The sequence below is a fragment of the Symphalangus syndactylus genome, chromosome 7, assembly GCF_028878055.3.
Source record: "Symphalangus syndactylus isolate Jambi chromosome 7, NHGRI_mSymSyn1-v2.1_pri, whole genome shotgun sequence".
Lineage (NCBI taxonomy): Eukaryota > Metazoa > Chordata > Mammalia > Primates > Hylobatidae > Symphalangus > Symphalangus syndactylus.
This window is the reverse complement of record NC_072429.2, coordinates 18,817,101-18,835,730: the sequence shown is the minus strand read 5'-3', so window position 1 is coordinate 18,835,730 and position 18,630 is coordinate 18,817,101. Positions and strand designations below refer to the sequence as shown.

Here is an 18,630-nt window from a genome sequence, read left to right as displayed (position 1 = left end):
AAGAGAATGCTAAATGGATTCTTCTCTAGGTGGAGGAGGATCAACACAGGACTTTTCCAAGATTAAAACCATTCTATCATATTCTATTAAAAGTGATTTGGAAGAGAAAAATGCACCATGAAATCTTCATGTTTGCAGAGATACAAAACCTAGGAAGATAAACTGCTCTGTAGGTGGGCAGAGAGGTGACAGATAAGAATCATGTACATTTACCAAAAATTCTTCTAGACTTATAAGAAGATTCTCTCTGAGGTCCCAGTTACAAACTGGGAACTGGCCAGGTGATTCGTGTGAAGTAATGCCTGAAGATATACATCCACTGGGTTGCTGTGGGAAGAAAGAAGGGGATAGGGCTGCAAAATACACAGCATCCCTATAGAAACTCTTAGAAATTAACCAAAAATGCATTATCCCACGATTTTCCAAAATCATTAGTATCTACAGTGGAAATAATCATGATTATAGCTGATATCCTTCAAGAATGACAGAAAACTTGAGGAGAATTCCAGTCTAAAAGATCGATAAAATGAAGAGGCTCTCACAAAACACACCAAAGTGCTCCTTCGAATAGAAAGAAGAAGACTTCAGAACGGATTTTAAAAAATAACCATGTGTAGGAATAATGTGAACATGATGTTGTTTATCGAATCTTGAAAACCAGAGTGACAGGGGATTCCTTGAAAAGGACACTACCGGGAAAATAAGTAAAAGTGTTGCATCTGAGAGCAGAGAGAAACTTTTTACATTCATCACCTCCTACAGGCAGTATAAGATGATCTTTCGAGATCTTTTCAAGCTGTATATTGGTTCATGCCTTTATTCATTAAACAAAACTTGTTGGAACACCAAACATGGGCTGGAGATACAATGGTGAGGAAGAAGATGAAATCCTGGCCCTCCTGGAATGTGCATGCCATTGGGAAAGGAATGAAGGAGATAGCCGCCCAAGGTGATGCATGTTAAATGAGATATCTCATTGCAGGGTGAGGGAAATGGGCCTTTGTATTCCACCCCCATCTCTGGATGTTGACTGTTCTTAGCTGTAACCTTGGACAAGGTAGGATGCAAGATGCTAAGATGGGAAAGGCTGATCAAGAAAGCCTTTCTGAGGAAGTGAGCTTTGAGGATAGACTTAAAAGATCTGAGAAAGAGGAGCCATGCAATGAGAAGAGAGAAGGAGAGGAGGAGAGAAGTTTCCAGACTGAGGGAAACACAGTGTGACTACCTGGATGTGGGGAGGAGCTTGGCCTCTTGAAGGAACAGGAAAGAGGATGGCAGGTGCCTTGGGAGCAGAGCACAGAGAGGTTAGGAAGAGATGACCTCGACCATCACAAGATGCCTTATAGGCCATGATGCAGAGCAGGATAACTTCTAAGTGTAAAGGAATGGGAAGATTTGAAATCTGTTTTGATTTATGTTTGTAGGAAGTGACTGACTCCTGTGGGGAGAAGGGGTGTAATGGGCAAAGTGGAAAGAGGGAGGCCTCTTTAAAGATTGCTGTGTGCAGCAGGCCAGGTGCAAGGTGATGTAGAGGTGTGAGTGGTAAGAAAAGGACGAGGATGTGTTGGAGGCAAAGAGGAAATCAACTGATGATGGATTGGGTGTGAGAGAAGGACAGGAACCATGGTAAAGCCTAGTGAGGTAGATGGCATGGTGCCCACCTAGATGTCACCCTTCAGGACTAGAGCAGGTGTCCTTCCAGTTGCTGGTAATGTTGGCAGCCAACAGAGCTCAGCCAAGTCCCTCCCTGAGATGGGCCTTCAGCAGAGGAGAGCCACCTCTTCCAAGGACCTCCTCTGGGAACAGCCCACATCCAGTGACTGGTCCAAGTAAGGATATGAAGGCCCAGCCTCCTTTGCCCCAATTGGAACAACTCAGCAGAGCCATCCCTGCTCCAGAGCTTTCCATGGAATCGCCATAGGCCCCTCTGCAACAGCATCACAATTCAGCTCCCCGCCATCCCCACCCAGGGCAGTCTGCTTCCTTCACTCCCTCACACATGGTCTTCCCAAGAGCACTTTCTAATACACTTCCTGCATGCAATATATTCCCATTCCTAGGGATGGCTCCTGCACAACTGGAGAAGTGATGACATCTGTAACTGATATGGGTGAAGCCTGGAAGAGAAGAGAAGTTTGGAGTGGAAATCAAAAGTTGTGTTTTGGTCATGCTAAACTTGAGATGCCTAACTATATCCAAATGTAGATAGGGTAATAGGTGTAATATTGTGGGCTGGCTAGAATATTCTGGACAAAAACCAAAACCCTCAAGACAGAGGTAAAAGAAGACAGCTGAGCTCTTGCATCGCAAAGGCCTGTGCTGAATTCCCCATGAGTCTCTCCTACCCTAGTAATTTTTCAGATAGAATGCTCCTAAATGTGCTTTGTTAACTCAAAGAGATGGCATAGTTAGAACCCTTTGTACTTGGTCTAAAATCCAGATCCCCTTGGCCGGGTATGGTGGCTCATGCCTTTAACGCCAGCACTTTGGGATGGCAGATCACCCGAGGTCAGGAGTTCGAGACCAGCCTGGCCAACATGGCAAAACCTCGTCTCTACTAAAAATACAAAAATTAGGCAGGTGTGGTGGTGTGCACCTGTAATCCCAGCTACCGGGGAGGCTGAGGCAGGAGAATTGCTTGAACCTGGGAGGCGGAGGTTGCCATGAGCTGACATCACACCACTGCACTCCAGCCTGGGCAACAAGAGTGAAGCTCTGTTTCAGTCAACAAAAAAAAAAAAAAAAAAAAAAAAAAATCCAGATCCCATGCCTTCAAGCCATGGTTACTGGCTACCTTTTCTTCCTGCCACTGGCTGGGAACACACTGCCCTTTCACATCCTCAAAAATTCCGTCTGTCCCACCCCAGGGAATTTGCACATGCTGCTTCTGCTGCCTGGGATGCTCTTTTTTACCAGTCTTCATATGGTCAGTTACTTCTTATCCTCAGACTTCTCCTCAATCCCATGGTGCTTCTGACATTTTGAAAGTATTTCATCTATTTATTGTTTACCTGGATGTGAGTTCTGTTTATTCTGTCTCTCCGATTGGAAATTTCCTATGAGGATAAGGACTTATTCATCAATGCATCCAAGCATCTAGCACCATGTGATATATATTCCACGCTCAATAAATACTGGCTGGGCAGTGATTTCATATTTGAGATACTGTGTTCATTGCAGAGGTGGAGGCAATGCAGTACATACGTGTATTAAACACTTCCTGTGGGCCCGCTTCTGTGCTCTCAGATTGTATTCATGTTCCCTTTCAGCCCTTCAAATAGTTCTGGGATGTAAATATTGCTATTGTCTCTATTTTTTTAGAGGAGGCATCCGAGACCCAGGGAGAATACCTAGCTTTCCCCACATCATGCAGCTCCTGGTGGAGTTGAGATTCGAGTCCAGGTGCACCTGGCTCCAAGCCCGTTCATTTCCCCCTCTACCATAATTAGTGAATTCCTTCGGCAGACTTTTTGGGCACCTACTGTGAACAGGGAAGGATACCAGAAAGCAAAAGAGAGAGAGCCTGACTTTGTAATTTGACTTAAGAAACAAGACAAAAACAAATGTAATCACATGAAGCAGAATAACCTAGAGGGTCCTTCCAGCTTGAACATTGTGTGACTCTCTGAATGGTCCAGACACTAAACGCAGTGGGAGAAATCATCCTGCTCCTTGGCTGTGTCTGAGGGTGTGCATTTTTTTCTTCATTTACCTCTAGCTGCTGGTGAACACAAATTTAAGTCCATTCGAAATGGCTGTCTGGACACTCCCATATGATAGTGCATAGCGAATTCAAGGTCAAATCTGAAGTCAAAGTCAGACGTCTTTGTTTTTCTTCCCCTACTATATCAAGACTCTTACCAATTAACTTGAAAAAAGTCACCAAGTTAACAACTCCAGAGGGGGAAAAAGAAGAAAAAAAAAAAGACTCTTCATCTCATCCAAAGACTCTGAAATGGATTTGCTCACAAAACACCAGGTTTCTTTAGTGACCTCGAGAGACCTTGCCTGTCACACTGAGCAGTATATCATTTCATGGAGGAAAAAAAAAGTTTTACCGTGAAAAATGCTATGTTATATCACAGTGTGACACTATTTAAATATCAAGAGTCAAAGCTTCTATTTAGAAAACGGAAGGCAATAAATTGAGTTGCTAATTATTCCAGCTGTGAATATTTTTGGTATGGCTGCAAATTTTGAAGAGGGCAAAATAGAGGATTTTCCTGTTGTTCACAGCATATGCAAATGTAGTGGCAGTCCCCTATGAGCCGAAAGGTTCAGGGATGAGAAACCTTGAAAGCCTATTTTTTTCCTGAATCAAACGGGCTTGAGTCAAAGCTTAGGGAACTATGATATAAAATGGACTTTTGACTACACTCATTGGGTTATTGGTTCCTTGTTTTTCAAACCTGAGAAGTAACAATTTTAAAAATTTTAAGTCCTATTTTAAAAGAAACAATTCACTTCTCAACCTAAGCATAAATTCTCAACTGGAAGAAGAGAAGAAGCACATTAGTGACATCTCTAGTACCTTCTCTTCCTAGGGGACAGTGAGTGGAGGTGCCTGCAATTCTCCAATCACTAGGCTAATTAGAACAACTCATTCACTCAACACATATTTTAAATCAGCTGGGCATTATGCTGGTCAAGGAGATTTGCTAACAGCTAAAATATATTATACATGGCTCCTGCCCTCAAGCCATTAATATCTGCATTTATTGACCATTCACTGGATGTCAATCTCAATGCTAAGCATTTCACAAATAAACTCACCCAGTCACCCTAACAAGCCCATGAAGTAACTACTCTCATTCTCAGCCTCCTAGCAAGATTAAGTAACTTGCCCAAGATCACACAGTGATAAATATAGAAGCCAGGATGCAAACCCTGGTTGTCTCAGTCTAGAATTTGCAGACTTAAAACTGCCTTCTAGGTACCATCCTATTGGATTTCTTAAATAATTAAATGAATAGTAATCATGATGATGACAATAAAGAAATGTTTCTATGTAGAAAAAGAAGGCTGACTACAAACATCAGATGTTTACCAATCTCTAAAGTACAGGAGATGTTTACTTCCGATTTTTAAAATTTATATACTTGACCCAGTTCAGTGGCTCACGCCTGTAATTCTAGCACTTTGGGAGACTGAGGATGGTGGACCACGAGGTCAGGAGTTTGAGACCAGCCTAGCCAACATGGTGAAACCCCGTCTCTACTAAAAATACAAAAATTAGCCTGGTGTGGTGGCACATGCTTGTGATCCCAGCTACTTGGGAGGCTGAGGCAGGAGACTCACTTGAACTGGGAGGTGGAGGTTGCAGTGAGTGGAGATCAAGCCACTGCACTCCAGCCTGGGCAACAAAGCAAGACTTTGTCTTGGGGGAAAAAAAATTATATGCTTTTTTTTTGTAATGTGTACATTTTATATTTGCAAACAGGAAAATAAAGACAGAATGCTTAAGCGATCACCTAGTTTTGCTACTCAAGTAGGGCTCAGTGGGGCAGTATCCATCATTTTTCTCGTTATCTCTTTTTTCACCTCATCCTCTATGCTTCTCTCCTTCTGTTTTTGCTTTCTCTCCATGTTCCATGTCTCTGTCTCTGTCTCAGGACCCTGCCCCTTGAATTTTGCTTCAACCAGCACCATTCCTTTTCGTATTGGAGAGTATATTAATGGTGCCAGAAAGGGTGGTGGTTATGTAACCTCTCTCCAGCTAAATGTTTTATTATAACTCCTGAAAACCTAATTACAGTAACTTTACATGCTACAGTACTCTTTATGGGCTGCCTCTTTACTAAACTTACTCTTTTAGAGACAATAAACCTGATGCTTCAAAGGGCATGGCCAGAACCAGTGAAATGTAATGAAATCTGGAGTTTTCTAGTGCACACCTGATCTCCCTCACTGAGCACCACGCCCCCGTTCCTGGGGTGTTTGTGCCTCTATCCTTCCCCTGGCTTTTTATCAAATTTCAGACACTGCATGTATGATAGTCAGAATATTTTAGGGATTAATGAGCTATGTATCAATGTTTTCATCCGCTCCTCTGAATACCCATGAGTTTATTTACTGGGGAGGTCAATTTTCTCGGTAGAACAACAGTCGACACCTGGTTTTCCCTGATAACCAGAGTTGCTTTTTTGCACACAGTGCTACGTTGAGACCATTTAAGACTTTTGCTGTATTTCAAAAACATTTGCTGCCGCAGACTTCGTGAGCAAAGAACAACGTGTCGGTCTGCTCTGTTAGTCATTAGTTGTCCTGGTTAGCTGAGTGGTACACTGTGATGAGATCGTGGGATATGGGGTGAGAGAGAGAGGAAGAGAGAAACAGGAAAAAAAGGCATTGACCTTTGGAGTTGAGGCAGCACAATTATTTGTATAGTACATATCTGTTTCACAGCCCTGCTAGGATTTTCCCCTGGGAATAAAGCCAAAACAACAGAAAATAGGGGGATCCCCCTGGTTGCAAGCTGCAAAATGGTACTTGGTGTTAAGGAATTTTACGTAGTTGTTTGTTTGTTTCTTTGGTGTGATTTAAGGTTAATGACTAAGTTTACTTGTGATTGACTCAGAGAAAAGGGAAAAACAAGGAAAAGAAAAGAAATGCTTTCTTGGCACCTCAGGTAGCTTAGCCAGCCTCCGCTTCTCAAAGCTACCACTCTAAATTAGCCAAGCTCCTTCTGTATCATAAGAAGAAAATAAAAATTCACAGCCTTTTAAATTGGTGGGGGCTCTTGTTGCGTGGATGTTATGCATGAGGTTTTTTTGTTTGTTAGGTTTCTTTTTAAAATCTTTCATGGTTGTTTAATCAGAGACAATGCGTGCCCTTAATTTTCTAAGCCAATTTGAAGCAGAAGCCTGGTTACCAAGATTCTGCTTGAAATCCATGTCTTTGCTGTCATGTAAAGCATATGGGAGAATGGCTGTTCAGCTTTTAGGTATGCTTCTCAGTTTTTATTAAATGGTTTTGTTTTCACATGAGGAAAAGTGATGACATTTACCAAAAAGGTTGATAGTTTAGGGTGAAGTGATGATCCCTGTATTCTTAAGAAGTCACAGGAATGCACGATACAGAGCTGAGAACGCAAAGCCTTTGCCTTACTACTCCATCCCAAGCCCCTAACCTGTGCCTGACAGAATGCTGGGTGCTGTGACCAAAGCTCCCATCCCCCGCATGACATGACTGGGAAGGGAAAGAAGTGTGTGAGCTCCTCTTTTACTTTTTTGTAAGACATCGAGGACTGGTTTTCTCTATCTCTTGGAGTGTTAGCAAACTCTGAGGATGGCACTTTGGGGGCCCCTCATTTGCCTTTCCTTTCGGAGGCACAAGTGGCCAATTCTGAGAGCAATTGAGTTGTGCTTGAAAAATGTCAAGTGCATTTGGAAACTACACATTTTTGCTGACGCCTGGAGTTCCGAGCTGAGCTACTTCCATGACCGACCGCTGGGAAGAAGTTCAGTTGGGGCATCACAAATGATTCATCTGAACACACTGAGCAGGCCCCTGAAGGGGAGAAGCTGTCTTAATAGCCGGTTCAGGGAAAAATCAGGAGAAGTCCCCTAAGCCCTCTTGGTCCTCCCTGTGACCATCTGGCCAAACCATTACCTTGTGGGTCTTGCTTCATTTTATTTGATTTTCCAGCAGCATGTGACTGAAATCCTTGGGTGAATCAAAGCTTGCGTTTTTTTTCAACTTTTTGTTATGAAAAATTTCACACATACAGAAAACTTGGAAGAATAGTACCATGTAAGAATAACCACCTGGTTTCAATGATTGCTATCATTTTCCACATTTGCCTTATCTGTTTTTATAGAGCTTGAGAGATGAGATCTTTTTGCTGAATCTTTTGAAAGGAAGTTGCAGACTTCATGAAACTTCACCTAAAGACGCCCACATCCAAAACTTCCATTAAAAAATATATATCTACTAACAATCTGGTGTGTCCTCTGCAAGTAAGATGCATTTGGAAGGGCATAAAAATGATTCAGGTAGAATTTCTTAAATGTTAATGTACGCTAGAATCAGCTAGGGAGCTTCTTTGCTTCCTTATTTTTTTTTTAGATGGAGTTTCCTTCTTGTTGCCCAGGCTGGAGTGCAATGGCACTGTCTCAGCTCACTGCAACCTCTGCCTCCTGGGTTCAAGTAATTATCCTGCCTCTGCCTCCCAAGTAGGTGGGATTAGAGGTGCCCGCCACCACACCTGGCTACTTTTTTTGTATTTTTAATAGAGATGGGGTTTCACCATGTTGGCCAGGCTGGTCTCAAACCCCTGATCTCAAATGATTCGCCGGCCTCGGCCTCCCAAAGTGCTGGGATTACAGGCATGAGCCACCATGCCCGGCCACTAGGGAGCTTCTTAATCGATATACTCCCAGACTCCACCCCATACCTGGATAGGGCCCAGGCTTTTGTACTGTTTTTAACACTGAGTGCTGCGTTAAAAACAGTACAAATTCCTGGGACCGGGCGATCACTTGAGTGCTGTGTTAAAAACAGTACAAACTCCAGGTATTTATGGGACACAGTCTGAAGATCACTTCCATCGAATCTTTCTCTTTTTGTTTGCTGAATTTAATCTTCTAAAGATTAGTGTCACCAGGGTGTAACTGTATCATGGGAGAAATAGGATTCTACTTATCGCTGGTTTTTTGTTTAATCATTTTAAACCCCAGAGACTAGAAGGAAGGGAGGTGATAACTAAATGGGTTTCTTTCAGCTGCGATCATCACAGACACCACAGTGCCAATGAGCGGCCTGAGAGATGCATCCTGCAAGGGTTTATGCAATGTTGAAAAGTATGCAGGTTGTTTTTTATGTGGAGGGATCTGGCCTTGCATGTGTAAATATAGACTCTTGCCTGCATGTACATATGCAAACTTGTAAATCTGTTTGGCAAACAGGCATCAACACGGCAGGAGGAGCCTATTTTAAAATTAAAAATGTTCACAGCACTATTCTTTTAGCATTCATTATTTTGGTCTTAGAAAATGTTGTAAGTTATTTATTTAACAAAGATTTGTTAAGTTCCCCCACTGTAAGCCAGGCTCTATTTTAGGTGACAGGATACAGCATGAACAAAATAATTATTTTAAACTTCACTGAAATTCAGTTCTAATGATGGGGACAGACAATAAGTAATATGCAAATATACCTATGCATTTAATGAAGAAAAATAAAGCAGTTATGACAGGGCAGATAGTAACAGAAATTGAAGGGGCCCAGGGAGATCTCTCTGAAAAAGTGCTATGAGAGCAGAGATTGAAGGAACAAGTTGTGCAGGTATTTCCAGGCAGAAGGAACAGTAAGTGCAAAGGCCTGGAGAAAAGAAGATGTGATATGATGGGCAGTAGCAAAAGGACAATATGATGGATGGAGTGAGGGAGGACAACAGCGTTGGAAGCTTCAGTAGGAGAGGTAGCCAGAGGGCAGATCATGCAGAGAGTTGAAGGCCATGAGAAAGACACCTGATTTTATTCTCAATGTTATTAGAAGCCTTTGTCGGGGAGAAAGGGCGCTCTGTTTGATGACATGTGACCTAAGCTGACTTTATTTTTAGAAGAAAGTGTAGAAAATGGACTAAATTGTCAAGGGAACATTTTTAGGATTTCACGAAGCATTGCCATATGCAAGATATAATCATATCCTTCTATTTTTCTTATAAATGAGTGTATTAAAAATAACATTAAAGGCAATTTAAACTTCTTAATCTTCACCATGTTGCTCTCATGTTGCTAAAACATTTCTATTTTCAAGTTATTTATTCTGTCCACAAATATGGCTGATGTCCAGGCACTAATATTTCGACTCTGGAGATAACAGGAGTAAGGAATATCTACCAGTTCAAGTGTCCAGGAGTTCACATTCTGGTTGGGGATAGACACATTTAAAATAATTATATATAGAGAGAGATTAATAACACCAGGATATAACTGTATCATGGGAGAAATAAGATTCTATTTATAAATAGAATCTAGATAGATAGATTGATTGATTTTGAGTGCACAAAGTGAAGGGGGCCATGTTAGAATAGATTCCCCAGGTAGGTGGTTGGAAGGTGGGTACGAGTTAGCTAGGATGGGTTAGGTGGGACAGAGCAGAAAAAGCCATTTGATTCAATTGAACAGGCTTGTTAAGAGAAAGTGTGTCTTTTTGTGTGGCTGAAGCATGAGTGCGTAGGAGCTGGGAGCACTGATTAGAAACAAGAGTCAAAAAATGGGTAGAGAGCCATGGTTCCATGTTGTAGAGAGCCTGATTCCATGTTGAAACTTAGATCTCCCCTTTCAGGCATAGAAGGATAACCACGGATTTGTAAGCCAGAGCACACTGGCGCTGTGGCTTGGGAAGGAAAAGGCAGGAAGGCTAAAGGATGGGGTTGGTGGGTGAGGTTTTCAGAAATGAAATTGATGGGATTCGTTAAGCTATTGGATGGGGAAAGGCAAAGGAAAAGGAGGAAGTTCCTTGGGTAACTGGGAGTAAAGGAAGTCCAGGAGGGGTGGAGTTGGGCGTTTAAAGGAATATAGTCTGAGTTTGGTTGTGACTTGTTCAAGACAGCTGTGAAATGTAGAAGACAAGCTGCCCAATGCACAACGGGATGTGGGTCAGGAGCTAAGGAGTCATGAGTTAGATAGAAATGGAGCTTTGGAGACTCCAGACGCATCAGTGGTGGCTGAAGCCCTAGAAATTGGCAAGATCGCTAGGATGCGAGAACTGGCGTTCAAATGTTTTCACTCATTAGTGACTCCTTACAATGACTTTACGTTCCTTTATTTTCATTTGATTTCCTATTTTCACTACTCCCTCTGGGAGAATTGTTTAAGAAATAAATTTGAAGGAGTCCTAAATCAAATTCTGAGGTTTCTCTGTCACCTTGGCTTTCTGCTGTGGATATGTTCTAGCGTTGTTATAAGGCAGCGAACTATTATTTAGTGACTTAGAGAACTCTTCAGGTGTTTGTTCAACATTTGCCAAGCTTTAAATTAAAATCTGCATTTCAGGCTCCTTATGTAGCTCTGAAGAATTAATAATAAAAGCTACTCACATGGGCTGACACTTACTATGAGACACACCTTGGTTAAGTGCTTTTGCTACGTAATCCTGCATGATATTGTAGGATTAGTGATGCTTTTCCTACGCAGTGTTGCAATCCTCACAGCAAGCAGTTATGAGGTACCTGTGCCCTTATTACCTCTGTTTTACAAATGAGGAGATGGAGGTTCTCAAAAGCAGTGTCAGGTACTTGTCGGAAATGGCACGGCCAGGACTACCAAGGTCTGTCTTGTGCTACAATGCTGTCATGAACACCATGCCTACTGCCTCCTCTTCCAAAACAGCATTTTAAAATGGAGCATTAAAAGAGAGCCGTTGGACAAGGAGTCCAAAGCCTTATTTACGGAATCAAACTTCTAGGCTTTATTTTAACGTTAGCTATGTTAAATAATTCACTAATCAGATACTCATTTTCTGACATGATTGTCAGTCATATTGGGTTTGTTTGATTTCTGTGAAGGATTAAAATACTTTCAAGGTTTTATCTGGAAGCAGCCAAGATACAAATATTTGTAATGACAGCAATCCTGCCTTAGAAGCCCACTGGGAAAGCCTGCTAGCCCCCAGAGGCAAGGCAGTGTGGTGTAGTAGGTCTGATTAGAGCTTCCAAAGGGTCTAACTGGATGTAAATAAAAAAATTTTTTTAAGTCAGGCAGACTGGAGCTTGAGCCCTAATGACCCTGCTTGCCAACTCCGAGCGTCAATTTTCTCATCTGTAAAATTGAGGTAATAATAGTACCCACCTCCTGGGATTAATGTGAGGTTTAGTTGCAAGTAAAACATTTAGCATTGTAACTGACACATTGTGAGTGGTCAATAAACTAAGTAGCACCCACTGAAGAGGTCAAGAGAAAGGAAATAACTGTAGTAACATTTTGAAACCTTAGAATCGCAGCTGAGTAAAACTGCAAGATAATGAGAAGACTTCATCCATTCATTCACTCATTCATTCACTCAAATCCCCCTCTGCATGTTGGGCTCGATGTGGGTACTGGGAACACAGGACGAACAAGGTACAAGATAAGATATAGTCCGTGGCCTCCAGCTGCTCAGATTCTAGCATTTACTTAACTCCTGCCTTAAACCCCGCTACACGCTTCCTGGAAGACAAGTCATCGTTTTAAACAAGGTCTAGCAAGTCACATTTGAAGTCTTATAAGTGGCATGTATAAGAAAGAATCATCAGAGAATTAATGGTCCTTCCTTAAAGTGCCCGTGGAGTGACAGACTCCCGACCCTGAGGAGGAGCTATATCCTCTTCTACGCTGCCTGTTCTACTGTATGGTTCTGCTGTGTGGCTGTCACACCACAGCTCTGGCTAACACAGACACCTTATTCAATTGATAGGCAAAGATGATTCCAAAGAAATAATCATGATCACACGACCTTGGAGAAGGCATCTCAGAACAGGAATCAGGATTTCAGGGGAGGTGAAAACAGAACAACAAGGGTCAGAGACAGTGTAGGGTAAAATGTAATCACACAGGTTTTATTGAAAGACAGAACTCTGGATTTCAGTCCTCAGACAGTTGCTTGGCTTCAAAGCCTAATATCTCCAATCTAAAATGGAGATATTCTGCCATAAAAATGGAATGAAATAATGGCTTTTGCAGCAACTTGGGTGGAACTGGAGGCCATTGTTCTGAGTGAAGTAACTCAGGAACGGAAAACCAAACATCGTATGTTCTCACTTATAAGTGGGAGCTAAGCTATGAGGATGCAAAGTCATAAGAATAATATAATAGGCCGGGTGCGGTGGCTCACGCCTGTAATCCCAGCACTTTGGGAGGCCGAGGCGGGCGGATCACAAGGTCAGGAGATCGAGATCATCCTGGCTAACACAGTGAAACCCCATCTCTACTGAAAAAATACAAAAAATTAGCCAGGCGAGGTGGCTGGCGCCTGTAGTCCCAGCTACTCGGGAGGCTGAGGCAGGAGGAGAATGGCGTGAACCCCAGGGGGCAGAGCCTGCAGTGAGCCGAGATCGCGCCACTGCATTCCAGCCTGGGCGACAGAGTGAGACTCTGTCTCAAAAAATATATATATAATAAACTTTGGGGACTTGGAAGGAACGGTGGAGGGGGCGAGGAATAAAAGACTATATATTAGGTACAGTGGACACTGCTCTGATGACAGGTGCACCAAAATCTCAGAAATCACCACTAAAGAACTTGTCCATGTAATCAAAAAACACCTGTACCCCCAAAACTATTGAAATTTTAAAAAAAGGATATATCTGGATTACAGAAAGAAAAAATTAAAAATTTTAAAAAATAATGAAATAAAATGGAGATATTAAAACATTTAGTTTGTAAATAGTTGTGACAATACATTTCAAGTACCTTTCAATAGTAGGTATCTAGCTCTATCCATGTTCCTGCAAAGGACATGATCTCATCATTTTCATGGTTACATAATATTCCACGGTGTATATATACCACATTTTCTTTACCTGGGTGACAAAGTAATCTGTACATCAAATGCCAGTGACATGAGTATACCTATATGACAAACCTACACATGTACTCATGAACCCAAAATAAAAGTTTTTTAAAAATAGTGGGTATCTAATATGTGATAATGCTTAGCATCCTCAACCTCATCATCTCTGAGGAGGTGACAGTCATTCAGTTTCCATATTTGCTTTGAATGCTTTGCAGGTTGTTGTGGAACATAACAACTAGATGCATATGTGAAAGGAGCAAATTATGCACATTTATGGAATTAATCTATGTCATCGAATGTAATGTTTGCCCCTTCTTCCACTCCAGGGTAAGCTTAGTTAACTAGGATTATGCTAGGACTAGATAGAGCAGAGTGGAAGAAAAATAGCTAAATGTTGCTCCTCGGCTACCCATGACCACTCTGACTCTTTCCCTTTTCCTGGCAGGCATTTCCTCTTCAAGACCTCCTCGGGGAGCACACCCTTGTTTAGCAGCTCTTCCCCGGGATACCCTTTGACCTCAGGAACTGTTTACACGCCCCCGCCCCGCCTGCTGCCCAGGAATACTTTCTCCAGGAAGGCTTTCAAGCTGAAGAAGCCCTCCAAATACTGCAGCTGGAAATGTGCTGCCCTCTCCGCCATCGCCGCGGCCCTCCTCTTGGCTATTTTGCTGGCGTATTTCATAGGTAAGTCAGGGCAGCCTTATTCAGCAACGCTGGGGGTGACAACATGGGGGAGAGGCCATGGACTTGTGAATCTAGAGGCCCTCTGATGTCTGTACAGTTTGCTGCTTGGCTCCTGAAAGATGTGATAATGAGTGATGGATGGAGGTGATTTTTTCCCTCCTGAAATCCAGTTAAATCTGATGAGTTTCTCCTTCATGTTTCTAAATGACATTCATCAGAAGGGAAATTAAGCATCCTTACTATATCCTTTCTTGGAGATGAGCTGAGACTTTTCATTCCCGCAAACCTATCCCTCACTCTCGGAGTGGCCTTCTAGTTTTCTCCATCCTTGGATTTTAACCCGGGTCTGTGCTTTGAAATGTATGCAACATTGGTTAACTTCAGCCAAAAACCGAATTGAAGAATAGTGGTTGGCATGCCTGAGAACATCTTGATTCGAGAGAAAGCCAAAGTAGCTAGCTTATTTTCAGAGCTGTGGAACAGAAACAGGACTGACAGGCTGGAGCATCCATCCAGGTCTTTATACAGAATCGAATTAGCCAGACACACTTGGCCTTGCCCATATCCCTTCCGCAGCCTCTGTCTTCTCATCCTCAACTCTCTCCTCACCATGGGCAGCTGAATCTGAATCAGGGTCACCTCTCCTGGCAACTGGGCTTCTGGTGACTCAGTATATGACATAGGTGAGTTGCTGGAGTATCTTTCTCCGCATGCCAAAGGTGTTGGTTTACAGCCATAGGGTGTAGCCGTGTCACCACAGAAAGTGGCAGATGCTGAGCGCCCAGGGGCAGGGTGCCACGTGCATAAGAGCTTCTTGGGCTGCACACAAAGCCTGCTCACAGCTCCTGGCCCCAACAAAGAGCCCCAAGGCTGCTGCTGTGTCGGTTAAGCCTGCCAAAGGCAGATCTACTGGCTTAGGAAGAGGCCATGGTGATGTTTGTTAAAGTTTATTTGAAACACTTGATGGTTCTGGCTTGGTTTCAGGGCAGCTATGAGAGACCTGCCCAGTTTGGCTGTGCCATGTTGCACAGCCAACCCATAAAACACCAGCTCAATGAAGCTGACTCCAAAACAGTTCCCAACATGTATGCTGAAACTCCTCCCATTTGAGAGAAAAGAAAAGGCAACCCTGATTGTGTTGGCCTTGCCCCTTCCCTCAACATAAACCCTCCCTTCTCGCTCAGCATTGGGGGCTCCCACACTTCCTTCATCCCCAGGCAGCAAGCATGGTATCTGCCAAAGAAGGAACTGGCCCAGCGCTTCCCAGACCATTCTCCTAAGCTTGCCTAATGGCAAAGGGGCATGACTGTGCACCCCCACAGATCTGGGGCCCTGCCTAAGGCAGACCAATACGAGCCAACAATTGACATAAATTTTTCAGCTTCTTCCACACTATAGCTATGCCTGTCTTAATATGGAAAAATAAGCATTTATATTCCTTACCAGTTGCATTTCTCAGGAATGCCCTCCCAAAGTGAGAAAACTGACTCTCCAGGGAAAGGTGCCGTGTTCATCTGCGGCTTTGCAAAAGTGTAGCTTGCACTCTAAACCACAGCTGTACACCGGAACTGAGGCCTGAGGCCCGAGGCCCAAGCACCCCTAATTTCGAGTCATGTCTGCTCACTTACCTCTTGATGAAGGATGAAGTAATGGATTGACCTGAGAAAGGCGGCAGGATATCTGTTGCCCCACTGAATCACTTGAGTACACCCTAGTGTGTTGCTAAAGTAGCTTTGTGTGCTTCCGCAGGTGGCTGTTCAGGGGGCTCCATGGAAGCAAATTGAATGTGCCTTCGGGGTCTTTTCATGATTTGGTTTTGTGTCAGAAACTTCAGAAGGGGTTCATGTGCTCACTTCTCAGGTTTAATGTTCTGTGGGGCCAGTGAGCACCACGGGGAGCCCAGATACAGAAATTGAGGTACTGCCTGCCTCTGCCAATAGCGTCCCAGTGCGCCTTCTACTCTACTTGCAGGAGAGAGAGAGATGGCTACTGCCTGACTTATGGGGCTTGATAGTTAAAATAGAATAGCTTTCTGTAAGGGCAGTCATATACATGGGAAACCGTATAGTGAGAGTTTAATGTTTTAATCAGGTATGTAACTTGTAAATGATAGATTAGGAAATATATTTATTTTCAATCTGCAGGCTGCTGGAAGCTGGACCTGAGCGTCTTAGCATCGTTTATTAGTTCATAATCCATCATTTCCTATTATGTATTCTTTAGGTAAGATTATGCTTTGACCCTGAAGTATCAAAAAACAGTTTATGATACAAAATGAGTGATATAATGGGCCAATTTACCCTGCAGTGATGGCAGTGAGCATGCAGCTATAGGGCTACTCTCAGCCACTCTCCTGAGGTGACCGCAGGTCTGCAAGCGTGGTAAGGGGTCATGATCTGAAGTTCTGATCTTGGCCCCAGTTATTCCTTTCTCCTTAGCCTTGGCAAACTTGTTTGCCTTCTGGGTCTTGGTTTCCTAAGTACAACATGGGGGCAGGATGGTTATTTACGTGCAGAAACTCAGAAGTATGGTGAGGATTAATTAATGTGTATAAATCACTTTGAAGATGAAAAGCAGTATATTATTACTTACAAAGCTGCAGGGGCATAAACAGTGCATTGCAAACACAGAGAAAAGTGCCTTTTGGAGAACCAATGATTGTGTCCACCTGGGAAACAAGCCATCAGGGAAGGGCAGAAAGACAACATAAAAACCGAGGCCCTCCTGTTAAGGAAACCGGCACTTTTAAGGGCTGAGTCCATTCTGGTTCACACATGACTCTGCATTCCACTAGAACATGACAGGTCCTGAAATTGATGCATCAGCCCCAGGACCTTTATGGGCAGGCAGTGGGTTCAGGCCTGCCAGGCACTGTGACAAATAAGTCAAATTATCATCCTTGCATGTTCAAACCCGAAGAAAGAAGACTTTCCAGAAATGAGCAATTTGGAATAGCTCAGCCCCCTGACAAGTTCTTCCACAGAGCCAGGCCCGTGGGTGGGTGTAAAAGCAGAATGCCAGCCTTGTGCAAACTAGAAGACCCAGGCCTTTACCAATTCAGCAAAGATGCCCAGTTCCAGCCCACACAGCTGGGGTCAGAGAACTTTTACGATATGCTCCTCCATCAGACCCTCTCTGTGCCAAATTCTCTCAGTGTACAAACATCCTGGAATAAATTACTCTGAAAAGCTGCATAAACCACCAGGGGACCACTTTGTGCATCACTCAGGCCCTGGCACAAACAATTCCTAGGGAATACTGGTTTAGGAGAATTTTCCTGTGAAATGCAAGAGACCTTCCTCTCAGGAAGGTGTCTTTCTTCTTTAGGCAGCTCAGGTACTTTCATTGCCTGCACCACCAGAAGTCCCTAAGTTTCTGAATCTTATAACCAAAGTATTTTATTACCAGCCTCACCTATTTTATACCAGATGTGTTGTGTTATCTTGATAGTATGCATAACAGTCACTAGTTAGAACCTTCTACCTGTTTAGAACTAGAAGCATTTCCATTTGAAGCATTGTTTGTTTGTTTGCTTTTGAGACAGAGCCTCACTCCATTGCCCAGGTGCCCAGGCTGGAGTGCAGTAGCATAATCTCGGCTCACTGCAACCTCTGCCTCCCGGGTTCAAGCGATTCTCATGCCTCAGCCTCCCAAGTAGCTGAGATTACAGACCTGCACCACCACGCCCGGCTAATTTTTGTGTTTTTTAGTAGAGACAGTGTTTTGCCATGTTGGCCAGGCTGGTCTCAAACTCCTGGCCTCAAGTGATCTACCCGCCTCAGCCTCCCAAAGTGCTAGAATTACAGCCATGAGCCATTGCACCCAGCCCATTTGAAGCACTTTTATATAACTATTCAATTTGAATCATATCCCCAGTCGTCAATCAACACTCTAGCAGAAAATAAAATCTGGATATTACGATCATTTGACAAGCACTGACCCCGAGGCCCAGAGAGTCTAAAGTCTCCTGGCTAGGTAGATAGTTGCAGAGCGAGCACTAGGCCCTTGGTCTCTTGATGTCTCATCGAAGGTCTTTCTCTTCACTCCTTTCTCCTCAAGATTGCAGTTAACCAGTTTCTCACATACTGTATGAAAATGAAATAAATGATCCCGTTGGCAGCATTAACTCACCTTATCTATCTCTATCCTCTTTAGCAAGGTAGAGTAGTTGGTTCCTCCTTCCTGAATCATCTTCTAACACAGTGGATAGAAACTATAGCCCCTCCTCAGTATTATAATTGGTCCTTATAGTTCTGCTTTCCAGTTGTCTTGTGTTATAGAGGTCAGCAAACGTTTTCTGCAAAAAGTTGGAGACTAAATATTTTTGGTTCATGTCCTACTTAGTGACAATTGGTTAACTCTGCTGTTGTAAGTTAAAAACAGCCATAGACGGTGTGTAAATGAACAGGCATGGCTGTGCACCCATAAAACTTTAATTATGCCCCCTGG

At 43.2% G+C, this 18,630-nt stretch overlaps 1 protein-coding gene across 18 annotated transcripts in view; it reads left to right on the top strand.

Annotated features, from left to right (window-relative positions):
* TENM2 (teneurin transmembrane protein 2) overlaps positions 1–18,630 on the top strand; it is a 1,678,453-nt gene that overhangs the window by 1,388,268 nt on the left and 271,555 nt on the right. For all 18 annotated transcript variants that reach the window (XM_055285322.2, XM_055285321.2, XM_055285327.2 and 15 more), the window contains one exon: positions 13,943–14,181. In XM_055285322.2, the coding sequence (XP_055141297.1) occupies positions 13,943–14,181 (239 nt within the window). The remainder of the gene's footprint in view (positions 1–13,942; positions 14,182–18,630) is intronic.